Source organism: Protopterus annectens, chromosome 1.part0 (assembly GCF_019279795.1).
Source record: "Protopterus annectens isolate FY-2018-M chromosome 1.part0, PAN1.0, whole genome shotgun sequence".
NCBI lineage: Eukaryota > Metazoa > Chordata > Ceratodontiformes > Protopteridae > Protopterus > Protopterus annectens.
In genome coordinates, this window is record NC_056725.1 from 1226443391 (window position 1) to 1226469090 (window position 25700).

Sequence of the window (25700 nt, forward strand, 5' to 3'; positions counted from 1 at the left end):
TAATTAGTCTATCTTTTAATCTTCTAGGATCCAGAGCACCCCAACAAAGACTATGTTATCAATTTTGAGATCCGCTCTCTACGGGACAGTAGGGCACTGATTGAAAAGGTTGGAATTGAAGAGGCATCTCAGTTTATAGAAGATAATCCACATCCTAGACTCTGGTAAAATTCATTTTCTTAAGAACCAAAATCCAGATGCACTGTTTCATAAAGAATTGCAACTGTATTTAATAGGACATTATACATAGATAAGTGTGGTAAGGTATCCAAATATTTTGCAAGATCCATATATACAACACCAGCTGTTAAGCCCATATCAGAGTTAATTCTAACCTGGTCATAAAAACTCAATAAGATTAATTAAATGTAATCTCCCAGTATTGAAGTCATGTTGAGCAAAGTAAATACAATTACAGCTGTAGCTGGAAACTTACAGAAGATGAATTAAACATATTTCAAAACACTTGACCAATAAAGATGCCATAATTGGCCTATAATTTTTGATAACGAGTTTGTTGCCTTTTTTAATATTGGAGTTTTGAAAGATTGTTTCCAGAATTCAGCAATAAACCCCTTAAACAGTAATATATTAAAGATGTGATGTTAAGATAGGGGTTAAAGCCCAACAGAAATTATGAAGTAAAATTCCAAGAATATTGTTAGGTCCAACTGAGGTTTTCTTACTAATGTTATAAGTGATCTAGAAATGATATAGTTGCTAAAAGATGGGCAAACATCAGACATAGGTATCACTAATTTTGTATTAGCTAACAAGAGGTTATGGTTAATAATTGCAAAGCTTGCAAAATATCGATTAAATGGGTATATGGGGTTCAATAATAAAATTGTTATTATGAACTATAGAATTATCAAACTTTATAATTTAGTTTTAGAAATTATATATTTGTAATATAATTTCTTGGTATTTAAATCCATGGCCAGTCTTCTTTCAAATTAATTTCTGCAGTTTTAGTGTTGATAGGAGTGTTTTGCAGACCTTATTAAGATTGGTATTATTTCTTTTAATTTTAAAATCTCCCAAATGAACATTTCTTTTTAGTATACAGTTTAATTAAATGTGAATTACATCAGATAGGAAACTTACTTTTAGTCTTGGTTTGTGTAGATTTGCAGGCAGTGTGTTCAAGAAAACTAAACATTACTTTCTTGGTGTATGCCAAATCATTCTGATGATAAGATGCTTCAACACACTTTAAATCTGTCAGGAATTTGGTGATCTCATCACAATCCAGCACGTTATAAGTATATATTTTGTAAATGGGTGTAGGTTTGAACATCAGCCTGCATACATCAAATGTTACTGAGTGATAATCTGAAGATCCATGTGGGGGTCCAGTAGTCACGTTGCTTGTTAAAGTGTAACAGTTATTAAAAATGAAATCCAGAATATTTTGCTCTCCTGTTAGTTCTTTGACAAATTGCAAGAAACCATGAAGTTGTATTATATCCAAAAACCTTTGTTTCAGTTCTTGTAGGTTTAGTGTAAATTTCCCAATTAATGTTGGGCAATTCAAATCATCCATTAAAATACTTGTTCTCCTTTAATATCACCCTCCAAATTCTGCAGATATTCAGCATGCATCATGGAATCCATAGATAGTTTTCTATAAGTTAGAATTATCATTAAGGCTTCCTTTAAGAATTAACCCTTTTATATTTACTACCAGAGTTCCATATCAATGTTAATTGGCATAGCCTCAGCAGTTATAGAGTCATGTAGTAATCTCAGAACTCCACCACCATTGATTTTATCCTTCAGACACTGACAGTTGTTATATCCAAGAAATAGTAAGTTGTCCTTAGGTTCATAGGTATGTACTAGGCTAAAAACCACCAGGGCCTTTACAAGCCTAACCGTGCGACCCAACCCAGTTGTGTTACTATGTATCATGTGTGTTTATTAGGAGGGAGTATGTTAGGAAGTTTCTAGAGATTATGTGGAGGGGGTATGTTTGTGCATAGTTACTGTTTGCCTTTTTCTGTCAGAGACATGGGGCCAGACCCGCACTGAATTTCTCATTTCCCATTCATTGGTCATAATTACACTTAAATAGGGTTAGGGATGAACTCTGCTTCACATGCATGGGGAACCTGTTCCAGAGCATCAAGATCCTCTGAGAAACATATCTGTCTCGCCATCATGTCTTATTTTTGTCACAAGCAAAATTGAAATCCTTGGATCTAGTCGTTCTGATGCTACTTGTTTTTGTGGATGTGCAAAAAGGTCCATCAGAGTTGAATCTGAGGATGCCTTGTATGCTAGGCTTAGACTGTCTCTCGGTAACTTGTTGGAGACTGAGTGTAGAGATAGGGCTTTAAGGTGATCCATATAGGACAATGTGTTTATACGCCAGATTCCCCTGATAAAGAACCTTTGTGGGCTTTCCAGTCAGTGCATATGTCAGGTCAGGTATTTGGAGAAGGGGGTGTTATACTCAATGATTGGGCTGATAAGGGCTGAATAACGTGGTATTGTGACTTCCTTGGACCTGGATGCTGTGCCCTTACTTATAAGTTGGGTGTCATAGACTGATTTACTTACTACCTTGACCACATATATTCTCGGATCTCTGACTACTGGGTCAACTCTTAGGGGTGTCTTATTGATGTAGTAATTAGCCTAGGCGAGTTTTCCCAAAAGGCACTATAATGCATTTCCTGGCATTGAGTTTTAATCTATGACTTTGGTACCAGTCATTTGTCTGTGTTAGACCCTGTTGTAAGATGTTTGTATCACAGAGTCAATCTGTGATAGCTCCCAATTTGCAATTATCTGTGAACTTGTTTAGCCAAAGGCCCTTAACATTACTGTTTGCTTCCAACAAGCAGATGCCAAATAAGAGAGGTCCCAATGCTCTGAGCTACTGCTGACTAGTGTCTTATTGGAGGTAGTTTCAATAGTCCTGACTTCCCGGGAACTGTCTGTAAGCCAGCTGGCAATCCAGCGAGTTATGTAGGAGTTTATGCCCAGTTTGATGAGTTTGTCAGTTATACCCGAGTGATATATTTTATTAACACCGTAGTCAGGTCCAGGCAGGCGATATGCACTGTTTTCCCATCATCCATTGCCTTGTTGATCTTCTCAAAGAAGTCCACCAGGTTTAGTAGGTATGACCTTCCTGTGACAAAGTCAAACTGGGTTGGGTGCAGTGTCTGAAGGTTGCCTTTGTCGAGCATTTCTATGGCATTGCTTAGTCAGACTAATGGGTCTGTGGTTTCCAAGGTCGGTTGATGGTCTATCCTTGTGATGTGGGATAACTGTTCAAGTCCTCCATTCGCATGGTACAAAGCCTGTTTTGAGGCTATTGTTGAAAGGTGACTCAGGTGGTCCTGATAAGTTATGTTTGAAGCTATTTAGGTGGCTTCCTGGGATGTTGCAGAGGCTCACTGAGTCTGTGATTTTGCCTTAGCGAGCATCGCCAGGACCTGCTCCCTGTTAATAGGTGGGGGGGGGGGTATACTAGTAGGTATTTCACTGAGTGAGAGGGGGGTGAAGTTTAAGCTGAATTAATCAGCCAGCATATTTGCTAAGTTGCTGTTCTTAGTGAAGGTGGCACCATTGACCACCAGTTCAGCAGACTGTTGTGTGCTGCCTTTGAGGATTTGGACATAGCTGTAGAAGGCCTTCTCATTGTCTTCAACCTGTGAGGCTATCTTGACCTCATAGTTTGCCATGTTGGACTTAATTAGTCCTCTTAGTTTGCTGTTTAGTTTCATTAGAGAGCTCCTGTCATTTAGGAGTTGCTTTTCCTGATTTTAGCCACGACTTTTTTCCTTTTGTTGTATACCCTATTAAGGTTAGGATTCCACCAGTATAGTTTGCTTTGGGCTTACTACTAGTAAGTACAGCAGCCTCTATACAGTTATTTACATTATTTATTTATTGACATTTGTTGACCAGGAAAGTCCACTGGGTTAGAAATCCATTTTCAGTGGAGGCCTGGGGAGAAAAGCTCCACAATGAGTACATGATTGGACAGGGTCTGTGTGAGCAGTTCCACATAGCTGTCTGTGAACTCGGCATGGGGAGGAGCATTGAATTTTGAAAAACTATCACTTAAATAGGATGTAGTTTGCTTTGGAATAGTCCCTAATTGTTACAAGGTTTGCTGGGGTTACAAAATGTATTTTTATTTCAAAGGAGACAGCTTTGTGGTCAGACTCAGGCAACTTGTGGTGCAGGTGAGTACCAGGTCCAATATCCAAAAAATCCATATTCCACAAAATGTTTCCATCCACATAATCCAAAAATAAAAACAAAAAAAAAAATAAAACAACCATGCTGCAGGATAATAATCCAAGAAAAATAAATTTTACTAAGATTAAGCTCTTTTGTCAGTATACAAGTTGAATCAGATTTTATAATAAGTTCATAGGTGTAGATATTAGTACTCTAACTGCCCTTGCCCTCCATTTTTATTTTAAGCCAATTATCCTTGTGAGACTCAAACACTGCACCTTGTTGTAGTGCACAAACTTACTTTAACCATTAGAACCACTTTCTTCCTATAATTCATGGACGTTCGTCTTTCGCCATCATTAATGCCTATATGAAATGGTGTAGTGTCTTGAGTGTGTGCATGTGGTGTGCATAACCAGAAGATTGGGGCTCTAGATAACTCTTATCAACCAACTAACCTTTATCGCCTTCCTTCTTTAGGGGTGTATGTGTGTGATGTGCGATGTTCAAAATGTATCCCTGTGATAAAGTTTTGTGTTTGCTTCTTTTGTTTTGCTTTATTTGCTCCACTGGGTGTAGACATCTGTGTGGTGTTGTGTTTGGTTCTGTCATCTCACATTGCTGCAGTCATATGGCTGGGTTACATGTCGTCGACGTCCGCTCGAATTCCCAATGATTAGGGCTGGCTGACGCCAAGGTGGTAGCTTGAACTGATCAGGACGCCAGGGTACAAAAAGCGCATGACCGACGCCATATATCTCTCTTTTTGCCGCATGGTCCGATGCAGAAGCAGCATTGCAAGTGCCGTTCAGCGTTCTGAAATTTTTCGAGTTCGGAGTTTCAGACCGAATCCAAGTTGGCTAAGTACCCGTTGGAATATTTTGGTTTTTTCTTGCCTCAGTGTATTACCGGATGTCAGAAAAAGTGAATAACTGTATTTCTTGTGGGAAACAGATACCGCATAGGGATTATCATTCTTTGTGCATTCCTTGTTTGGGGCCTGAGCACAACGTTGTTGGGTGTCGCTTTTGTGCTAGATTCAATAAGCGCACTATTAAGCGAAGGTTAGATTGTGCTAGGCTGGTCTTTGGTAAGCGGTGCAATTATAATATGCCGTCGGACTCTCCGGCGCCCGCTTCTACGAAGAAGCGCAAAGACAAAACAGGTAAACCCAGGCAAGATGAGTTGTCCGTTCCGGACGCCGGTTCTTTAGAGGCTTCAGTGGAACCGGTGGTTCCGACGGAGACTTCTCTGGAGTCTCAGGGGGAGACTTTGATTTTGCAGGATGTGGCCTCTCAAGAGGCAGGTCAGGCTGAAGGGGCTTCTCAGGTTACTGTACTCCCCTCCCTTCCTAGGGTGGTTAGGCCCTCTCCTTCTGTTTCCAAGGCTTCTCCCAGAGGCAGGCCAGGTTTAGCTTCTGTTGGTGTAACTCCTAGTTCAGCAGGGTCTGTGCCTAAGAAGCACATGCTTAAAATGGCAGAAGATTTGATTACTCTGATTAGAGGTTCTTTGCCCCCTCCTGATAAGAGGCCTAGGGTGGAGCCAGAGTTGGGAAGTGTTGAGCAGGCTTCGGATGTTTCAGAGTCTTCGGCTGAAGACTTGCAGGAGTACTCTCCTTATTCTGATTCTGATGCAGATGATTCCACTCCTTCTGCTTCTCCTCCAGAGGATTTTTCTTTTTCAGAGACACTTCATTCTATGAGGGAACATTTTAAGTGGGAAGGTCAGGACTTCTCTGATTCTCGGAAGAGGCTTAGGGAATTTTTGCTTTTACCTCAACATAGGCCCTTGGCTATACCCCCTGTTCTGGATGTTGTGGAAGATGTATTTTCAGAGGCTTCACTTAATCCTGATTCTCTGCCCCCTGCGCCTGTTAAACCGGATAGGTATTACAGGGTGCCTGAGGCTCATAAATATCTTTATAAGAGTCCTAGGGCGGACCCAGAAACTATTAGTCAGGGACCTAAGGGTGTCAAGGCCTCTGTTGTAAAAAATCCGGTTCCTCTAGATAAAGAGGCCAGAGCTTTGGATAGATGGGGAAAGAAGGTCTATACATCTTCTACCTTAGCTATGAGGGCTTTGAATTGCCAGTTTCATATGTTGAAATATCAAAACTTTCTTCTTTCTCAATTGAGGTCTAAGGTGGATGCTCTGGCGGAAGGCATTGAGTGTAAAGAATTACAAGATTTGGTGCATGTCTCTGAACAGGTGGGTAAGCATTCATTACAATGTGGTTTTGATGCTGTGCAGGCCTCGCCTAGGGTGGCTGCCACTGGTTCAGTTCTTCGCAGGCACGCCTGGCTAAAGGATCAGAATTTATCTGACCATGTTAAGACAAGGATTTTGGATGCTCCTTTGCAGTCTGATGTGTTGTTTGGTTCACCTGTGGAGTCAGTCTTGAAGAAAATGGAAGACAAGGCTAAGTCTATGCAGGCTGTTAAAGATTTTTTGCAAGTTCAGCCTCCAAAGTTTAGTAGGAATTGGCCTGCTAAGGGGTGGACGTATCCTTCTTATGATTCTCAGTCTAGGGGTAGATCTAGACGTGGTAGGGCAGAGCTCAGAGTTCTTTCAGACCTAGAACAGGGAGTTCACCTGCACAATCTTCAGGTGAGGGCAGGGGCCAGTCCTTTCGTAAACAGGCCCAATGACCTACTTTTTCAGCTGCCAGATCCTTCTTGCCTGGCAGCACCTTTGGGAGGAAGGTTGGCACTCTTCAAGGAAAATTGGATTTTGATTACCCAAGACAAATGGGTACTGGATATCATACACCAAGGTTACAAATTTTATTTCCATGCCTTGCCTCCTTTCAAAGGCATGCCAGACGTTCCTCCTCAGCAAAGACTAGAGGCTCACAAACAAATTTCTGTACTACTTCAAATAGGGGCCATACAACCGGTCCCTCTGCCAGAAGTGGGCCTAGGATTTTATTCTCGCCTGTTTCTAGTACCAAAGAAAGGGAACATGTGGAGACCAATTTTGGATTTATCTATCCTCAACACATATCTGGACATTCCCAAGTTCAAAATGTTGACGTTACAACAGCTTTTACCTCTGCTGGGCAAAGATCACTGGATGGTGACTCTGGATCTCAAGGAGGCCTACCTTCATGTTCCTATCAGGCTCAGTTGCAGGAAGTATCTGCTGGCTGGGACTTCTCATTATCAGTTCTCTGCATTGCCCTTTGGCTTATCTACTGCCCAGAATGTTCACGAAGGTTCTGGCTCCAGTGGTAGCTTTCTTCAGGCTAAGAGGAATACAAATCTATCCTTATTTGGACGATTGCCTGATTCTGGCCCAAGGAAAGGACGAACTTCTTCATCATTTACAGTATGTGATGGCAGTGTTAAGATGCCTGGGGTATTCTGTGAACGAAATAAAGTCCAGTCTAGTACCCTCTCAGGACATGTGCTTTCTGGGTGTGAGACTGAATACAGCATCCCAGATGGCCTTTTTGACCCCGGACAAACAAAAGAATCTTTCTCTTTACTTTCACCAATTGTCTCGTCAGTCCAGGCTGACTGCAAGGCAGTCCTACAAGCCTTGGGGTTCATGGCATCTTGTATTCTGGTACTTCCCAATGCCAAACTGCATATGAGGAAGCTACAATGGTATCTCAAAAATGTATGGACGCAGCACTGGCAAGATATGGACACTGTCATTCAGATAATACCTTGCATTCAAAGGGAATTTTTGTGGTGGGCTCAGGAATGTCACCTAAACAAGGGACTCTCTGTGACCCGACCAGAGGCGAGTCAGATTCTAATGACAGATGCCTCAGACAAAGCTTGGGGAGCTCATCTAAATGGAAAATGGGTACAAGACACGTGGCCTGCCAGACTTCAACATTTACATATCAACTTGAAGGAGATGTTAGCAGTCCAATTTGCATTGATAGCTTTCAAGGATTTACTTCTTCCAGGGCAGGTGTTGATTCAAACAGACAACACAACTGTCATGTGGTACATCAACAAGCAAGGGGGACGCATTCATATCCTCTATGCAGACAAGCAATGATTTTGTGGGAGACTGCTCTCAGTTTACAGCTAAATCTTCAGGCAAGGTTTCTGCCAGGAGCACAGAACTCCTTAGCAGATGTGTTGAGTAGACAAATTATGGATCCCCACGAGTGGAAATTGGATCCTCATGTATTTCAGAGATTGACAGTGTTATGGGGAACTCCAGACATAGATCTGTTCGCTTCTCCACTAAATTACCAGCTGCCAAAGTTTTGCACAAAAAGGTTTCATCCAACAGCTTGGAAAGTGGATGCTCTCTCATTCAATTGGAGCAATCTTCACATGTATGCCTTTCCTCCTCTGCCTCTCCTCCCAAAGGTACTCCTGAAGGTCAGACAGGACAAGCCAAACATGATTTTAATAGCTCCGGATTGGCCTCGACAGCACTGGTACCCATTACTGAGAAGTCTGGTACGGGAGCCTCCATGGCCTTTGCCTTCGATTCCTCACCTGCTGTCTCAGGAGAACAGTCATTTACTCAATGTCAAACTTCACTCTCTACATCTAACAGCCTGGCATATTCTGTTTTAAACCCTGGAGGGTCTCAGCTTCCACAACAAGTTTTGAATGTTATTTTGGAGGCCAGAAGGCCTAGTACAAGGAAAGTTTACGCAGATAAATGGAGGAGATTTTTATTTTGGAGTACAGCAAAGGACTTTGATGTTTCTAAACCTAATTTAAGTGTTGCTCTACAATACCTTACTGAGTTATTGGACAAAGGTTTGTCTTTCTCCTCTATAAAGGTTCATGCTGCAGCAATTTCTGCTCACTATGACTGTGACCCACCATTATTTTCTCATCCTTTGTTTAAGCAATTCCTTAGAGGGCAAAGAATACAAGACCCCACGTAGAGCTCCTACTCCTGCTTGGGATCTCAATTTTGTGTTGGAGAAACTCACTCTACAACCTTTTGAGCCTGCAGCAACTGCAGAGTTGAAATATTTATCATGGAAGACTGCTTTTTTGTTGGCCATTACCTCTGCGAGAAGGGTTTCTGAGTTACAGGCCCTTATGGCAGTTGAGCCTTTCTTAATTTTTCACAAGGATAGGGTGTCTTTGCGTACTAACCCTTCTTTTATGCCTAAAGTGGTTTCTAGTGTGGCTTTAAACCAAACTATTCATTTGCCTACTTTTTATGCAAACCCCAAAATAAAGGGGAGAGGATTTTGCACACTTTGGATATACACAGACAGTTGCGATATTATTTGAGCAGAACTAAAGGGTTCAGGCAGTCTCAGCAGTTGTTTGTTTCTTTTGCTTTGGGTTCTCAGGGCAAACCGGTTTCAAAACAAACTATTTCTAAGTGGATTGGTTTTGTATTGCTTTCTGTTATTCCCATCATGGTAAGGAGATTCCAGCTGGGATTAGGCCTCATTCCACTAGGGCTACTGCCACTTCTACAGCTTTTTAAGGGGTGGCTACTAAAGATATTTTGGAAGCAGCTACTTGGAGTTCAGTGCATACTTTCTCTAAGCATTACCACCTTCCACTTTACTCTAAATCTAGGGCTGGATTTGCCACTGCGATTTTACAGGGCATCTTGGCAGCCCCTAATGCTGTATAGTTTTGCCATCCTCCCTTACCTCTGCTTTGGGATTCTACCCATATGTAAGGACTGCAGCAATGTGAGATGAAGAACATAGTACAGTTTTGTACCTACCATAAATGTAGATGTTCGAAGATCCACATTGCTGCAGTCCAATTTACCCTCCCTCCTTCCCCTCTGTAGTTAGAGGTGGTGGTGTGGTTTGTGTTGTACATATTGTAAATATGGTTAGTGCAGGGGTGGTTGGTTATTTGGTTATTTGGTTTTTTGGCTTTGGCCTTTCTTGTTAGGGCCTTCTGACATCTGGGGCAAGAAAAGACTGAGGATATGACGTCGGTCATGCGCTTTTGTACCCTGACGTCCTGATGTCAGTTTTAAGCGCCTTGACCGACGTCAGCCTAATACTTTGGTATTCGGGCCGATCGAGGACAGCGGACTACCCATATGTAAGGACTGCAGCAATGTGGATCTTCGAACATCTACATTTATGGTAGGTACAAAACTGTACTTTGCTTTTGGTGAGTGGTTTAGAGACTGCCAAGGATAGGTGCTACTATTTATAGGCTTAGGAGGTCATTTAGGTTTGGGAAGATTGCATTCTAATGCTTCAGCATAAGTTGCTCTGTGTCTGTCTGTGTGTGTGTGTGTGTGTATGTGTGTGTGTGTGTGTGTGTGTGTGTGTGTGTGTGTGTGTGTGTGTGTGCGTGTGCGTGTGTGTGTGTGTGCGTGTGTGCGTGCGTGCATGCGTGTGTGTGTGTTCTTGACAACCTTGTTTCTATGCATGATTTTTGCCTCCAATGAAATTGTACATAGTCATCTTTCACATACTGTGTTTGTTTCTTTAAAGATTAAATGGTTATCTGTGAACATGAGACAACTGCTACATTGTCTCAGGATCCCCATTTCTACCAAGCTGGCTATGAAGACATTTGAAAATCTCATATCCATCTTGTCTGTATCTGTATTGGGGTGGTCTGCTGTAGGTTGTGACGGAGTTATTTTATTCAGTGGTCTTTGGGGTTTGGCACTACGCTAGGTTAGATTGTGTTATGATTTGGTAGTAGTGCTGTTTAATGTGCAGAATAGTTGCACTAAGCTTGTCTTCACACAATGGCTTTATTTTAACCACATTAAGTTACAGGTTTTGGTTCTAAGGGTAGTTTTATAGATAACATTTTCTTTCTGAATGTTTGCATCTGTACAGAGCACTGCTAACCTCTTGATATAAAAACAACAATAAAGATTGCTTGCAAGAGTAATGCTGTAACAAAGCAATTTAAGAAAATTACCATGACAGGGCAATTTCAAGTACGGCATTAGGGACCTTTAAAATGATTTAAAGGCAAAATCAATAAATATAGCAAAAAATAAAGCAGTATCCCTCTATAACAGTTAGCTGAAGTAGAAAACAATAAATAAATCTCTTAATCAGCCAAGGATGGAGCATGATTAACTCAAAACCACCCTGAAAGTGTGTCGAGGGGACCAAGTTGATGGGAGCTGTAAGAAAATGAGCTGGAGACCGTTTGTAGTAAGGGAGCTTTACTGAAGTGCGATTCTCGTTTGCTGGGTTGGCACTTAGTATTATTGATACATGGAAAACAATGGGTGAGAAAATACTTAAATAGATTAAACAACAGACAGTTGCAGTAAAATAGGGGATGGAGGTACTTTGGAAGCCAGAATACCATAAGTAGTACCAGAAGCCACTGACACAGCCTTTTAAAAACGCAGCAGCAGAAGGGCGGTACAGTTGGGAGAAAAATCAAGCTGGAGCTCTAGTCCTATGGTTAGAATTTCAGAAAATCTTACTGTTTCAGTGGGGACTGGAGAAGATACAAAGAGCAGGAAAAAACAGTGTCAAAGTAAACGGAAACACACTGGAATGCAACTTTAAGCAGGTATATGCAGCTATAAAAAGTACTGAAGCACGAATCCAGGATCAGAATTCACAATACTGCAACATCTGTAATCCCACCACAGACTAAGGCACCAGATAATGCAGACATTTACCAGTAACTCTGTTTATGGAAAAAATGCTGTAATACATAATGCAGTCCACATAAATGACTAAATGAGGCTAACATCTGGCAGTAGTTCACAGTTTTGCCACAAATATGAATTAAGTTATAAGACTGAAGCCCCACACTGAGTTCAAAATACAGAAAGCTACCTTTTACAAGTAATTCTACTTATGGAAATAGAAGTGCAGTGTAATGTGTAAACAATACTAAAATTTTGCAATGATACAGTCTTCCCAGTACTGCAAATGAAGCTGCAAGTCTAAGGTCACAGAACAAAATAAAAAAAATGCAAACAGATAACTTTTTTGGCTAAAACATGGACAAAAAGAGAAGTACAAAAAGCATTACCGCACAGGTGTTGCAACTTTTAATTAAAAGCATTTTTCTTCCCTTTTGAAGAAAGGCTTGTATCTCACACTTTGGGGCTTTCCATGCCTCTCTGTGTCTTGAACAAAAGAAGGCTTATATTAAAGGAAAACAGGTTATTTCAATGGGTGATTTAAGTAATCCAAGCTTTTGTAATAACTATTAATGTATTCAACATTGCTTGTACATAAATGTCCATTGACTTTGTTACCAAGAATGTGAGCTGTGGTAAAAAAGTTTACACATCTGTCACCTTGTCTTGCCATCAACTATCTGAGTCATATGACCAGTTACATGATTTCTATCTTTGAAAATCTGGCTAAACTGATCTCTAACATTCTTGACTCAGACACTTACAAGGATATGCATAACTCTGCATTCCAAGTAGCAAGCATCCCATTAAATGCAGGTATGTCATTGCTGATGCTTCCTCAAGGGCAGCTGCTACTGGTTCAGTTCTCAGACAGTATGCCTGGCTCAGACTGCAGTCTCTTCCATTTGATGTGAAAGTGAAACCACATGATGCTCTTTAGACAAAGTTTACTTCATTGTTAACTTTTCAGCTGAGATTTCTCAGATGCTAGAGGAAAGGGGAAAGGTCATGCTGCTTAACTCTAGAAGCCTTAACCTGAAGATGCACTCACTAGAGGCTCTCCTTGCACTGGAAGATGCCAATGTCTGTGCGGTCACGGAAACTTGGTTCAGGGCTGCGGAAAGCACCCCTCCCTTACCAAGCTATACCTCATTCCACACATTCTGACCCCAAAATGAGGTCAGGAAGACTAAGGTGGTGGAGTCTGTAGCTTCATTAAGGACAGGTACACCTCCAGACTGGTTTGCCAGCATGACGCACTGGAATTACTCCAGGTGCAACTGACAGTTGACAAGACACCCATCAAAGTTTTAGCCAGCTGTAAACCCCCCTCCATGACTCAGGACACCCACTACTCCTACTTGGACCTACTTGACTCCATCAAGGTACCCCCTAACACCTTGATCCTTGGTGACTTCAACTACCCCACCATAGACTGGGTGAACTATTCCTGCACTAATGCACTCACCCAATGATTCCTTGACTTCATCAGTTCTAACACACAAGACCAGTTTGTTTCATCCCCCACAAGAGGAGATAACATTCTGGACTTGGTTCTCACCAACATGGGTGAGTGCTGCACCACTCCCATAGTATGTTCTTCCCTGGTGAGATCAGATCATTGTTCTGTCTCATTTGAAGTTTCTATCTCACCCAATCCCCCCCACCCCAGCCATAACTAGGATAAAAAACTTCTCAAAAGATGACTGCAACCTCCTAAGGGAGGGTATCAGAAGCTTCACACCACTGGCCCCCTCAGAGGATGCAGATAACTATGCTGAATAGTACACCAATGCAGAATACAAGCACCTGTACAACTGCATGAACTTGGCCATACCCAACAGAACTAAAACCTGCTCCTCAAGGAAACAAACCTGTCTGGTGGACATCCAGTATCACCAGGCTTTACAACAAAGGGAAGAAACTTGTCTAAGGGTAAAAAGGAACAAATTCCAAATTGGAAAAACTCCCTCCTCAACCTCAACAAGCAAGTTAGATCACTAGTGAAAACCTTCAAAGCCAATTATGAAATGAAACTAGCCACCAAAACAAAGAGAAACCACAAAGCCTTCTTCAGTTACACCAGGAACCACCATGGCAAAGGCCCAGGTTTGTTCCGAGTTAGTACTTAACGGTTCCACTTACAGTGATCCTGTTGACTTAGCCAACCTGCCAGCAGATAGGTTCAGCGCAAACCTCACACCCTATCCCCCACCAAAGGCCCATTTATCATCCCTGATACTTATCCTGCACCTCACATCTCCATAGATCAAGTGTTAAAGACCCTAACCAAGGCAAAGAACACAGCTTTTATGGTACCTGATAGCATCCCAGGCTATATTCTGCACCATCTCCAGCAAGAACTAGCTTTGCCATTGAGTACCCCATTCAACCACAGCCTAAGTACAGGCTTCATTCCAATAGAGTAAAGAACTGCCATTGTCATCCCTTGCACAAAGGTAGTGCCAATACTGACTCTGGAAACTATTGCCCCATTAGCTTGACAAGTCTGATCTGTAAAGCCATGGCCTGTATTGTTATGGATCTCATAAACAAGGACATAGGCAATCTCCAAGCACTTGACCCCCACCCAGTTTGGATTCATCAAGGGCAGATCTTGCCTGTTGAACCTGGTTGACTTCTTTGAGACTCTCATCAAGGCCTTGGATGAGGGAAAGTCAGTACATGCAGCTTACCTTGACTTGGCCAAGGCCTTTGACACAATCCCCCACTTGAGCATCATCGAAAAGCTAACACAACTGGGTGGCCAACTGGCTCCACTGATAGGACCCACAAGATCAAAATAGGCACCTCCACCTCCGACAGCAGACCTGTCACTAGTGGTGTTCCCCAGGGATCTGTCCCAGGACCTCTACTGTTTGACATCTACTTCTCAGAGGTCCGGGCAAAGGCAAAAGGCCTGTGGCTAACTATGTTTGCAGAGAACTGTAAGCTGGGTGCTGTCATTGACTCCCCAAATGATGTTAACATACTGCAAGAGAGTCTCACAGCAACAAATAACTGGTGTCAAAGTTGTTGCCTTAAGTTAAACACAAAAAATGTGTTATCATACCATTTGGCAAAATACAGCCCCTACTGATTACCACGTCAATGACAACCCCCTAAGCACACAACCTGTGGTGAGAGACCGGGGTACTCAGGTTGACAACAGCCTGCAGTGGTCAGAAAAGCCTTTTACTTTGTTCATCTGTAAAAAGATTGCATCCAGAAAAAAGGAGGTTATTACCCATCTGTACTCCTCCCTCATTAGGTTGACAACAGCCTCACATTCGACCATCATGCTGTGGTCAGAAAAGCCTTTTACTTTGTTCATCTGTAAAAAGATTGCATCCAGAAACAAGGAGGTTATTACCCATCTGTACTCCTCCCTCATTAGGCCAGTAATTAAGTATACCACCCCATTTGGTATGTACCTCTCCAAACACCTGCACCAACTGGAAAGGCCACAGAAATACCTCACAAAGCGAATCCATGGCCTCCAACACCTGCCCTATGTGGACAGGCCCAAATCACTATCACTCTACTCGGTATTGTGCAGATTGCTCAGAGGTGATCTGTGTCTCGCCTACAAGGCAATATCGGACCCTGCCCTACTAGAGATGCTGCATATGCGTAAGTCTAACTCCTCACACATTACCCACTCAAAAGGCCTAAATCTAATATGAGACATCAACAAAACCTGGAGAGACAGGTTTGTTTCCCAGGGGCTGCCCCGTCTCTGAAACAGACTTCCCATATATGTCAAACAGAGTATCTTGCTGACCCTCTTCATGTGCAACCTTGATGAGTGGATGGAAATCCACAAATTTGTCCCAGGGGTTCCAGCTGTGTCCCACATTGACAGGGAGGACAGGTGCTGACTGAGGTTTCTTTTTTGGGGATAAACTGTTGGCTAGGCTTGTAAGGACCCCGGGGCCATTGGCCTAGTAACCTCCTATGATTCTATAATGCAGGACTTCAACAGCTATTTCTTTCCTCTAGCCCTGTGTTTCAGAGGAACTATGCTTCCAAATCTGGACCATTTTTAACAAATCATAGAAACCTTCTCAAAAAGAAAGAAATTATGAAAAAAAGAAACAGCAGAATAAACCCCAAGTCTAAATTCAAAGGATAAAACAACCAAAGCCAAGGCGGAAAATAAAACAAATAAAGATAAAAACCACCAACTTCAGGTACAAATGAACCAGGTCCCAGAATTGCAGAAAAAGAAATTTAATGTCCACTGTTTCTTGAATACAATAGCAGCAAAGGAACGGTATCCACAAATACACAATACGTTTGTTAAACCACAACGTTTCGTCATCAACTTCATCAGTAATGACCAATATGATAAAACCTTCCTTTATATAATCCATTTTATCCAATTAACATTTGAATTAACCAATCGTATTGTGGAGTACAACATTTTGCCCTACATGTTTTAATAAAATTCACCATAAAACCAATAAGGTATTTAAATGTAATATTAAATATTTAATACATGTGTGTATCAATAAATACATATGTTAAAAACATAATTTAATGCATATATTATATATATAAATTACTTAAAACATTTTGGATTCTTTCACCATCAATACAATATACTGTTCCTTTTGTATATTGTAATAGTTAGCACCATCTAGTGGTTAATTACAAAAGGACTTCAACAGCTATTTCTTTCCTCTAGCCCCGTGTTTCAGAGGAACTATGCTTCCAAATCTGGACCATTTTTAACAAATCATAGAAACCTTCTCAAAAAGAAAGAAATTATGAAAAAAAGAAACAGCAGAATAAACCCCAAGTCTAAATTCAAAGGATCCAAGAGATCCTTTAATGATAAAAACACTGTCTTCTGACTCTTCTCTCCCTTCCACCCACCAGTGACCTCAACCAGCCTTTTTCTAACCTGGCAAGAATTTCTCTTTGTCTTCTTCTTTACTATTAACCAAAATTAAAATCTGACAGTGTACGACAACTGTATTCAAAAATCAAAAAAAGCTGACCCCTAGATAGAAAATGGGTTTATTAGTATACAGAGATTGTGTTTTCATTCTGTGTCTTGCTTAGAACTTCCTCAGAATCTAAACAAGCCACTTCCCCTAGATCTGTAAATAGAGGAAGTGACACACAATAAAAAAACACAACTATTCAGTTAGCACATTTAAAAATGATCTAAAATACCCAAACTATATAAAATCGTGTAAAATCAGCCAGTATGAAACAAAAAAATAAATAAATGAGGTTACTGTTAGACAGCTTTATTAAAATATAACGGAATAAATACAAGGACTTGTCAACCCGAAAAAGTCAGTAAGAACTGGTTAAAATAAAATTGTTCAAAGTTTAAAAAATTTATAATTTACAATTTATAATTTGGCTGCCCTAAGTCCCAACATTGCTAATTAACACCTGCGTGAGCTATGGCATTATGTGAAATCTGCTAGTATAATTCTCTGTATTCTAATTTCATCTCCCAGGGCCACACCCCACCCAGGGATTCAAAACCACCTTTTCAAGACTAAAAAAATAAAAAAGGTACTTGCGTATTATTGCAACCATGTTACAAGCAACTCACTCTTGATATATTCATTTGCCGTTCAAATGCCGCCAAAATTATTTAACGTTATTTGGCCAGATCTGATTCATTACAGTCTTATTAACTTTTCCTTTAGGAGTTAACATGTCATTTGTGTACTAATGAAAGAAAGAGTTAGTCTGCCATCACAATTAATGACTTAAGTTGGACAACATGGCATGTCATGCTTCCAGACACATGGTACAGTTTGGTGTGTATGTCAGTAGTTTCTGACGGCAAATGTAAAATTACAATAATTTCTGAAATTATTGTTTTCCCCAACATGACATCAGCTGAAAGTTCATTGAAATCTACTGTCACTGATGTGAACATAGTGACTGTATCTATACACTGTAATGGATTGCTCAGGGGTCATGCACGCCTTCTGCTCCATTAAAGAGTGTGTGTGGGGATGTGTGCACCCCACGGTATTCCTCAACTTTTGCCAGCAAGGGGAAAAGTACATTAAGCTGCATTGGAGAGGTTGCAAATAATGTATGTACCCAAATTTCTACTAATAAACACAATGAAAATGAATTGATTTCTTATGTGTAAAACAGCTTGGTAATCCAAGATCTTTAGCAAAATTTCTGACCACAGAACCACGGCTTGACTCCTCATTAATGACGTAGTGAATTTGTCCATAATTTTTCCCCACATAGAGAATGTGCCAAACAAGGAAAGCATTTTTTTTTTATAATTATCTGTGATCCATTACATGGTGCACCCTGAGGAGATGTTAGAATTTCTGCTATAGCACAGCAGAATAAATTACCATCCTGTTAACATCAAAACTTCAAAGAATAACAGAAGGACTGCTGGCAATTTGCAATTATAACTTTTATTGGTAGTTATGTTTTATGCTGCTTTACATATAAGAAATCACTTCAGTTTCACTGTGTTTATTAGTAGAAATTTGTGAACTTGCATTATCTGCGACCTGTTCATTGCAGTTTGTCAGCACTGCATGTACAAGTGTGACATGTTTGGAATGTGGTTGCAATAATACGTAAGTGCCATAAAAAATTCTTAAAATTGGTACAGTCTTTGGCATGTGTACAAAGTCCAGTTGTCATGTTATCATTTTTATCACATATACATGGTATATCCCAATATTTAAAGGGGCCTCCTCTTTTGGAAAACAGTAACCTCAGTTGCTTGCATCCTAGATAAAATAAAGAACTGCTGTAAACATTACTTGAATTCTTCAACAATACCTTCAAGTATTCCTTAAGTCCCATCAAAGCAACAACATCTTGTCTTTCTAATTATTTTATATCTTTTTTCATCAGGGAATAATCAAACCTGTTCCTGTGTCTCAAATGGGAAAGGGATTTTTTCTCCAAACGTTTCCTTATTCCAAGAGAAGAGGAAGTTTGGAGACCAATCCTGAACTTTCCCTTCTAAACACTTTTCTAAAGTCTCAAAGTTCAAGATGTTAACCCTCAAAATCTTTTTCCTCTCATCTTATCTCAAGCATTCTCTGTGGCCTTGGACCTGAAAGATGCCTACCTGCATATCCTTATTTACACAAAACACATACAATGTTTAAAATTCTGTGCATTGGAATATCACTTTGGTTTATCCACAGCCCTAAGTTTTTTTTAAACAAAACTCCTATCCCCTGTCATAACTTTCTGCAGGCTCCAATGTGTATATATTTAACCATACATAGATGATTGCTTGATTCAGACTGCTTCAGTTTTAAAAAAAATACAGAATTTACATATCACAAAAAGCCTCTTTCTTCTACTAGGATTCATTCTGGATACCAAGATCTCTACTAGGATTCATTCTGGATACCAAGAACTCTACCCTGGAATTCAGGAAGTCTGTTTTTTTTTTGGGTGGTGGGTGGAGTGTCTACTGGATACCTCCAGTATAATGGCATTCCTTCAGCCAGAAATGTTCTGTTTCTAATAACTTATTCCCCATACTTGAAAAACCTTCAAATTGCCTCAGCAAGAAAGATTTTTTAGACCCTTTGGGTTCATGGCATCCACAGTACTTGATCCCATATGCCAGATTTAACATGAAGAAAATTCAGTGGTACCCAAAACCAGTATGGGCTCAAAATTCCCATCCTCTATATCTTCCTGTCCCTCTCTTGCACTTTCTGAAGAAACCAATCTGAAACGATGTGCACAATCACAGTCCAAGGTGCAAATAAGTCCAAGAAGGGAAAGAACTCCGGTACAGCAATAATACAACCTTTAATAGTGACAAATAAGCGAGCAGACGTACAAAATATTATAACTTTTCAAACCAAATGATTAAGTGCTTTCATCCACTATCCCGTGGACTTCATCAGAATCAATTAAACAGATAAATTAAATCATTTTATATGCATTTTGGCGCCGTTCTTTCATTTGCATTTAAAATGACAGAGCCATAAAATACATGTATACTGGCAAGTAAAAAATGCTTAAAATATACATGAAATAATCATTGTAAAACTTCCTTTTCCAAAAGCATTCCTTTGTTAAAAAGACTTCCTGAATAAAAACACCTAATTTTATGTATATCATTCCTCGTGTCATCAATAAATAAATAATAATTATATCTCTAACAGCCCTTAATCAATGTCAAAAAATGGTCCAGTGTGTATAGAGTCCATTGACCTTTTCAAATATTTCTATACTAAAGGAAAACATGTTTAAAAATGTATATGTTATTTCTTATCTGATGCCTTGTTCCTTAATAGTTAATATTAAATGTGATACCCCTATACTAATGTGTGCATAAAATGAGTAAAATTAATAGAATATATAATGGATGTGTGGGATTTATTTTTTTTTAAATATATTAATGTAATAAGTTAATATATTGAATATGTGTATAATAATAAATAAAGTAAAATACGTTAACTTATGAATTGAATATGTTGATTAAAAAACTACTATATTTTGTATTATATGTTGTAAATCAATAAATAAATACACAATTGTTAATAAAATAAATTCTTGTACATTAATAACAGTACACATCTCATGTGACTATTAATGTTTTAAACAATATAATATAAAATATGCTAAAATGTATAAAATTTATTGGTAAATGTATATGAAAAAATGAATGAATAAAAATAATTATGATCCTTTCTTTCTAGTTGGTTAAATTGCTATATTGCTCCCTAGTGCCTTTCCTTCTTGTTATATACCTTAGTCTTATTGTTAACCCAAATGAGTATACCTTGTTAGTTGGTCCTAAGGGATAGTAATTCTTATGCTTCTTCTTATATAAATGCTGTTATCTGTATACTATATATTTTGTTATTATTGAAAGAAGATAGGTGTACTTATAATTATAGTAGGAAGGGTTTCAATGAAATATAATCATTTAGCCCTGGTTTAGTCGAAGCATCTGTGAGTATTTGCCATTTAGCCTCTCTCTCAGTTATATAGGCTTTAAGATTACCTCCCCTATTGTTGACTTGTATTCATTCTAAAATAGCGAATCTAAACTGGTGTGCATTATCTGTCTCCTGTATAAGTCTGTATAATGCATTCCTAGTGTCTTCCTTTTTAATAGCATGTAAATGTTCATAAATTCGCCTCTTAAATTTCCGTTCTGTCTTCCCTATATAGTAACAGATGCACTTGCTACGTTTAGCTAGGTATATAATATTCTTAGTATTGCAATTGCCCCTAGCATATGTTATTCTAGTTCTGTTAACGTTATCCAAAACTGTACTTTCATCTTTGTTTATGGCTTTACAATACTGGCAATTTCCACATTTTCTAGTTCCTCTTTTGTCTTTCCAATCTCCTTTATGGTTAACATTCCTTTCCAAAATGGACTTCAAATTCATCCCCATCCTATAAACAAATATAGGTCCATCACCTACAAACTTACTTAGATCATTATCTACTGTCAATACATTCCAGTATCTTTTTACTATTTCCTTTATATTGTAAACCTGTGGGGTATAATACAGTATACAAGCTCTATTGTACCCGTTTCCTTGAGCGGGTACTGTTTCCTTACCATAATACTGTCTCCCTAATACTGGATGGTATTTAATACCCCACTGTGCTTTAACATATGTTTCGACCTCATGGATGAGAAAATTAGGGTATCCCCTGTCTTTAAATAATTTACTAATAATAGCTATTTCCTCTACCATATCATTATATTTAGAAGTCATTCGTGCTGCCCTTATACATTGTCCCTTAAATATGTTCTTTTTCATTTTAAAGGGATGAAAACTTGAAAATTCAAGATAATTATTCGAAAAAGTATTTTTTCTATAAATTCGAGAAGAAAACCCTTCTTCCGTACTAGCCACAAATGTATCTAAATATGATATTCCTTCATCACTATAATTATACGTAAATTTTTAAAAACTGGCTTGTACTATTTAAATATCTGATAAATTCCTCTAGGATGTCCAATTGAGCGTCCCATAATATAAAAATATCGTCAAGGAATCTTGTATATAGTCTAATGTGCTTGTAATATTGACATTTGAAAACTTTATCCTTTTCTCAATCCAGTAATACTAAGTTGGCAAAAATGGGGGCACATGCTGCCCCCATAGCCACTCCTCTGGTCTGCCTGTAATATTCCCCCTCATAATATATATAATTGTGATCCAAAATAATGCTCATTAATTCCATAATTACTTTGCATTGCTCCCAATCAAGGGTGGAATATTCTCGAATACTGTTACCAAAGCTTTGCAGACCCTGTTCCTTTGGTATACACGAAAATAAATCTATAACGTCAGTTGTTACAAAAATTAAATCCTTTTTCCAAATTTCAGTAGTTAATAAGCTCAAAAACATCCATGAATCTTTTATTAAATGGGGTACCCTTATATATATATATCTTTCAACCATTTGTCTACAACCTGACCTATGGGAAAAGTTTTTGATCTACTGCCTGATATTATAGGTCTGAATGGGGGATCTAGTACATTCTTGTGAACTTTAGGCACTCCTGCTATTGTTGCAAGTGTGGGGTGATCTACTTTCATAAAATGATATATTTCCAACTTTATTCTACTGTCCAAAAGCATGTCTTCCAAAAACATGTCAATCCTTCTATATCCTATATTAATCTGATTTAATGAAATAATTTCATAATTTCCAGTATCCATCAGGATGCTGTAAATTTTGCTAACATAATCATTATAGTCATATATAACAATGCCACCCCCCTTGTCCGGCTTCATTATCCTCAATGTTTTGTCGCCCTTAAGGCGTTCTAATAAGGTGTTTTCTTCTTTGTTCAAGTTGCAATGATTGTTAACACCTTTAGTTTTATTATTTAACATATATAAGTCTCTTGTTATTAGTTTCTCAAACATAGTAACTTGCGGGTGTGGGGGGCATGAATGTACTTTTTTCCTAAGTGTGCTGTAGTCACTACCATTAGTTCCTTCCTTGAAATGAATAGCTAGGTTCAGTTTCCTAGCATACTTTTTAATCTCTATTACTGTGTCCACTATGTTAAACTTTTTGTTAGGCACATATTTCATCCCTTTGGAGAACAGGGAGAAGAATTCCTTTCCTATTTCCATGTCCGTATAGTTAAATATATTAAATCCGTTAAGGTGATGTACTATATTCCTTGAATATTCTCCCTCCTTAGAATTGAAACAACTGTCCTTCCTATTTTCCTTATCTTCTCTAATAGTTGGACTATCTCTTACCATCTTTGTTGTCTCCAGTTCTGAATGTATCCATGGCTTTGGCCTGTATTCCTCATATTCCCCCTCCCATTTTCAATTTCTCTGTTGGTACCTGTATGTGTTCATGTCCCTGCCCACCTGAAAATCCTTATTGGTGTGATGAATGTCATTCACGTCATTGTGCCCTCCTGTATTCCCATAAGTTGGTTTGCCAGTGTTCCTAATGTTTTGATAAATGCTCCTATTCCACTGGTAAGCCTCCTTTTTCTTATAATCTCCCAAGTCCCTTTCTATTTTCCTGTTTTTCCTTTGTACTATATTGTGGGCTTTTCTATCTGCATCCTGAAATTGTTTGTGATATAAGTTTTCCCATTGGTCAAACACTAGGTCTTCAGTGATATTTTTGTTCAATTTCTCAACAATTTCTATATATTTGCACAGTTTTTCATCATTAATTTTCACTATCATTTTCATATATTCAATACCAAAACGATCAAACAATTTCTCAAATTCATCACAGTTTCTTTCATTTAATTCAATACCCATTGGTAATTTAAAAAATCTAAGTCCCTTTGGGACTATATTTAATGATATACATTTGTTTAAATATGCATTATCAATTTTAATGCCTCTGATTATACTAATATTCTTACCCAAGGCATATATACTTTCCTTAACATTGCCTCGACTGTTGACAACTGCCTCTTTCACTGATGCATCATAATTTTTAATATTTTCAAAACACACATCCATTAATAAAAATTCATCCAATTTATCTCTATTGCGATTAAAGTTAATATTTTTGCCACTATTGTCCGTGCTATGTTGTATCTTAGCTCTAGGACTGGAGCTTTTTTGACCCAAACAGTCATTAGCTTTCTTGTTACTGTTAACGGCAGAAGAAAATTATTTACCTGCCATCACTCGCTTAGGTTTTGCTCCTGTTCTCCTAGATTCATTATCTAAATTGTATAAAGAGAAGTCAAAGGTAAATTCTTTCTCAGTACATCAACTGTTATCCTGTGTTCCATTGCGAATATCTATTCCGCTCAATGTTTGTTTCACTGGACCCCTTGTCTGCTGTCCATTAGGTATTTCAAAATCGCCGTCACTCATACTCGACAGTTCTCTATTTACTATAGAGTGAATGTCTCCAGTTTGTTTGGGCTGGTATTGTGTCATTGGATCCAACAACCGTGTTAGCTCTCCTTTGAGGGATGTGACCTCCGAACGTAGCTCGCTGATCTCGTCTACACTTCCTGGTGTACGCTCCCCGGCAGTAAATTTCCCTTGGGCTTCCATAACAACGAACCAATCTGAAACGATGTGCACAATCACAGTCCAAGGTGCAAATAAGTCCAAGAAGGGAAAGAACTCCGGTACAGCAATAATACAACCTTTAATAGTGACAAATAAGCGAGCAGACGTACAAAATATTATAACTTTTCAAACCAAATGATTAAACGCTTTCATCCACTATCCCGTGGACATCATCAGAATCAATTAAACAGATAAATTAAATCATTTTATATGCATTTTGGCACCATTCTTTCATTTGCATTTAAAATGACAGAGCCATAAAATACATGTATACTGGCAAGTAAAAAATGCTTAAAATATACATGAAATAATCATTGTAAAACTTCCTTTTCCAAAAGCATTCCTTTGTTAAAAAGACTTCCTGAATAAAAACACCTAATTGTATGTATATCATTCTTCGTGTCATCAATAAATAAATAAATAATAATTATATCTCTAACAGCCCTTAATCAATGTCAAAAAACGGTCCAGTGTGTATAGAGTCCATTGACCTTTTTCAAATATTTCTATACTAAAGGAAAACATGTTTAAAAATGTATGTTATTTCTTATCTGATGCCTTGTTCCTTAATAGTTAATATTAATAATTATTAATAAGTTAACGTATTTTACTTTATTATTATACACATATTCAATATATTAACTTATTACATTAATATATTTAAAAAAAAATCCCACACATCCATTATATATTCTATTAATTTTACTCATTTTATGCACACATTAGTATAGGGGTATCACATTTAATATTAACTATTAAGGAACAAGGCATCAGTTTAGAAATAACATATACATTTTTAAACATGTTTTCCTTTAGTATAGAAATATTTGAAAAGATCAGTGGACTCTATACACACTGGACCGTTTTTTTGACATTGATTAAGGGCTGTTAGAGATATAATTATTATTTATTTATTTATTGATGACACGAGGAATGATATACATAAAATTAGGTGTTTTTATTCAGGAAGTCTTTTTAACAAAGGAATGCTTTTGGAAAAGGAAGTTTTACAATGATTATTTCATGTATATTTTAAGCATTTTTTACTTGCCAGTATACATGTATTTTATGGCTCTGTCATTTTAAATGCAAATGAAAGAATGGTGCCAAAATGCATATAAAATGATTTAATTTATCTGTTTAATTGATTCTGATGAAGTCCATGGGATAGTGGATGAAAGCGCTTAATCATTTGGTTTGAAAAGTTATAATATTTTGTACGTCTGCTCGCTTATTTGTCACTATTAAAGGTTGTATTATTGCTGTACCGGAGTTCTTTCCCTTCTTGGACTTATTTGCACTTTCTGAAGAAAGGACTGTTTTAGTTGATCAGTCAGGTGAAAATCAGTCCTGGCATTCCTTTTCTTGTTCCATCTCCCCAACAAAATATATGAATAGATGCCTCAGACTTTGCATGGG

The 25700-nt window shown here is 38.5% G+C and overlaps 1 protein-coding gene across 1 annotated transcript in view; it reads left to right on the top strand.

The window, feature by feature from the left end:
- WDR35 (WD repeat domain 35) overlaps positions 1 to 25700 on the top strand; it is a 2872164-nt gene that overhangs the window by 1795032 nt on the left and 1051432 nt on the right. Inside the window, exon 19 of the mRNA XM_044065775.1 lies at positions 28 to 164. Coding sequence (XP_043921710.1) covers positions 28 to 164 — 137 coding nt within the window. The remainder of the gene's footprint in view (positions 1 to 27; positions 165 to 25700) is intronic.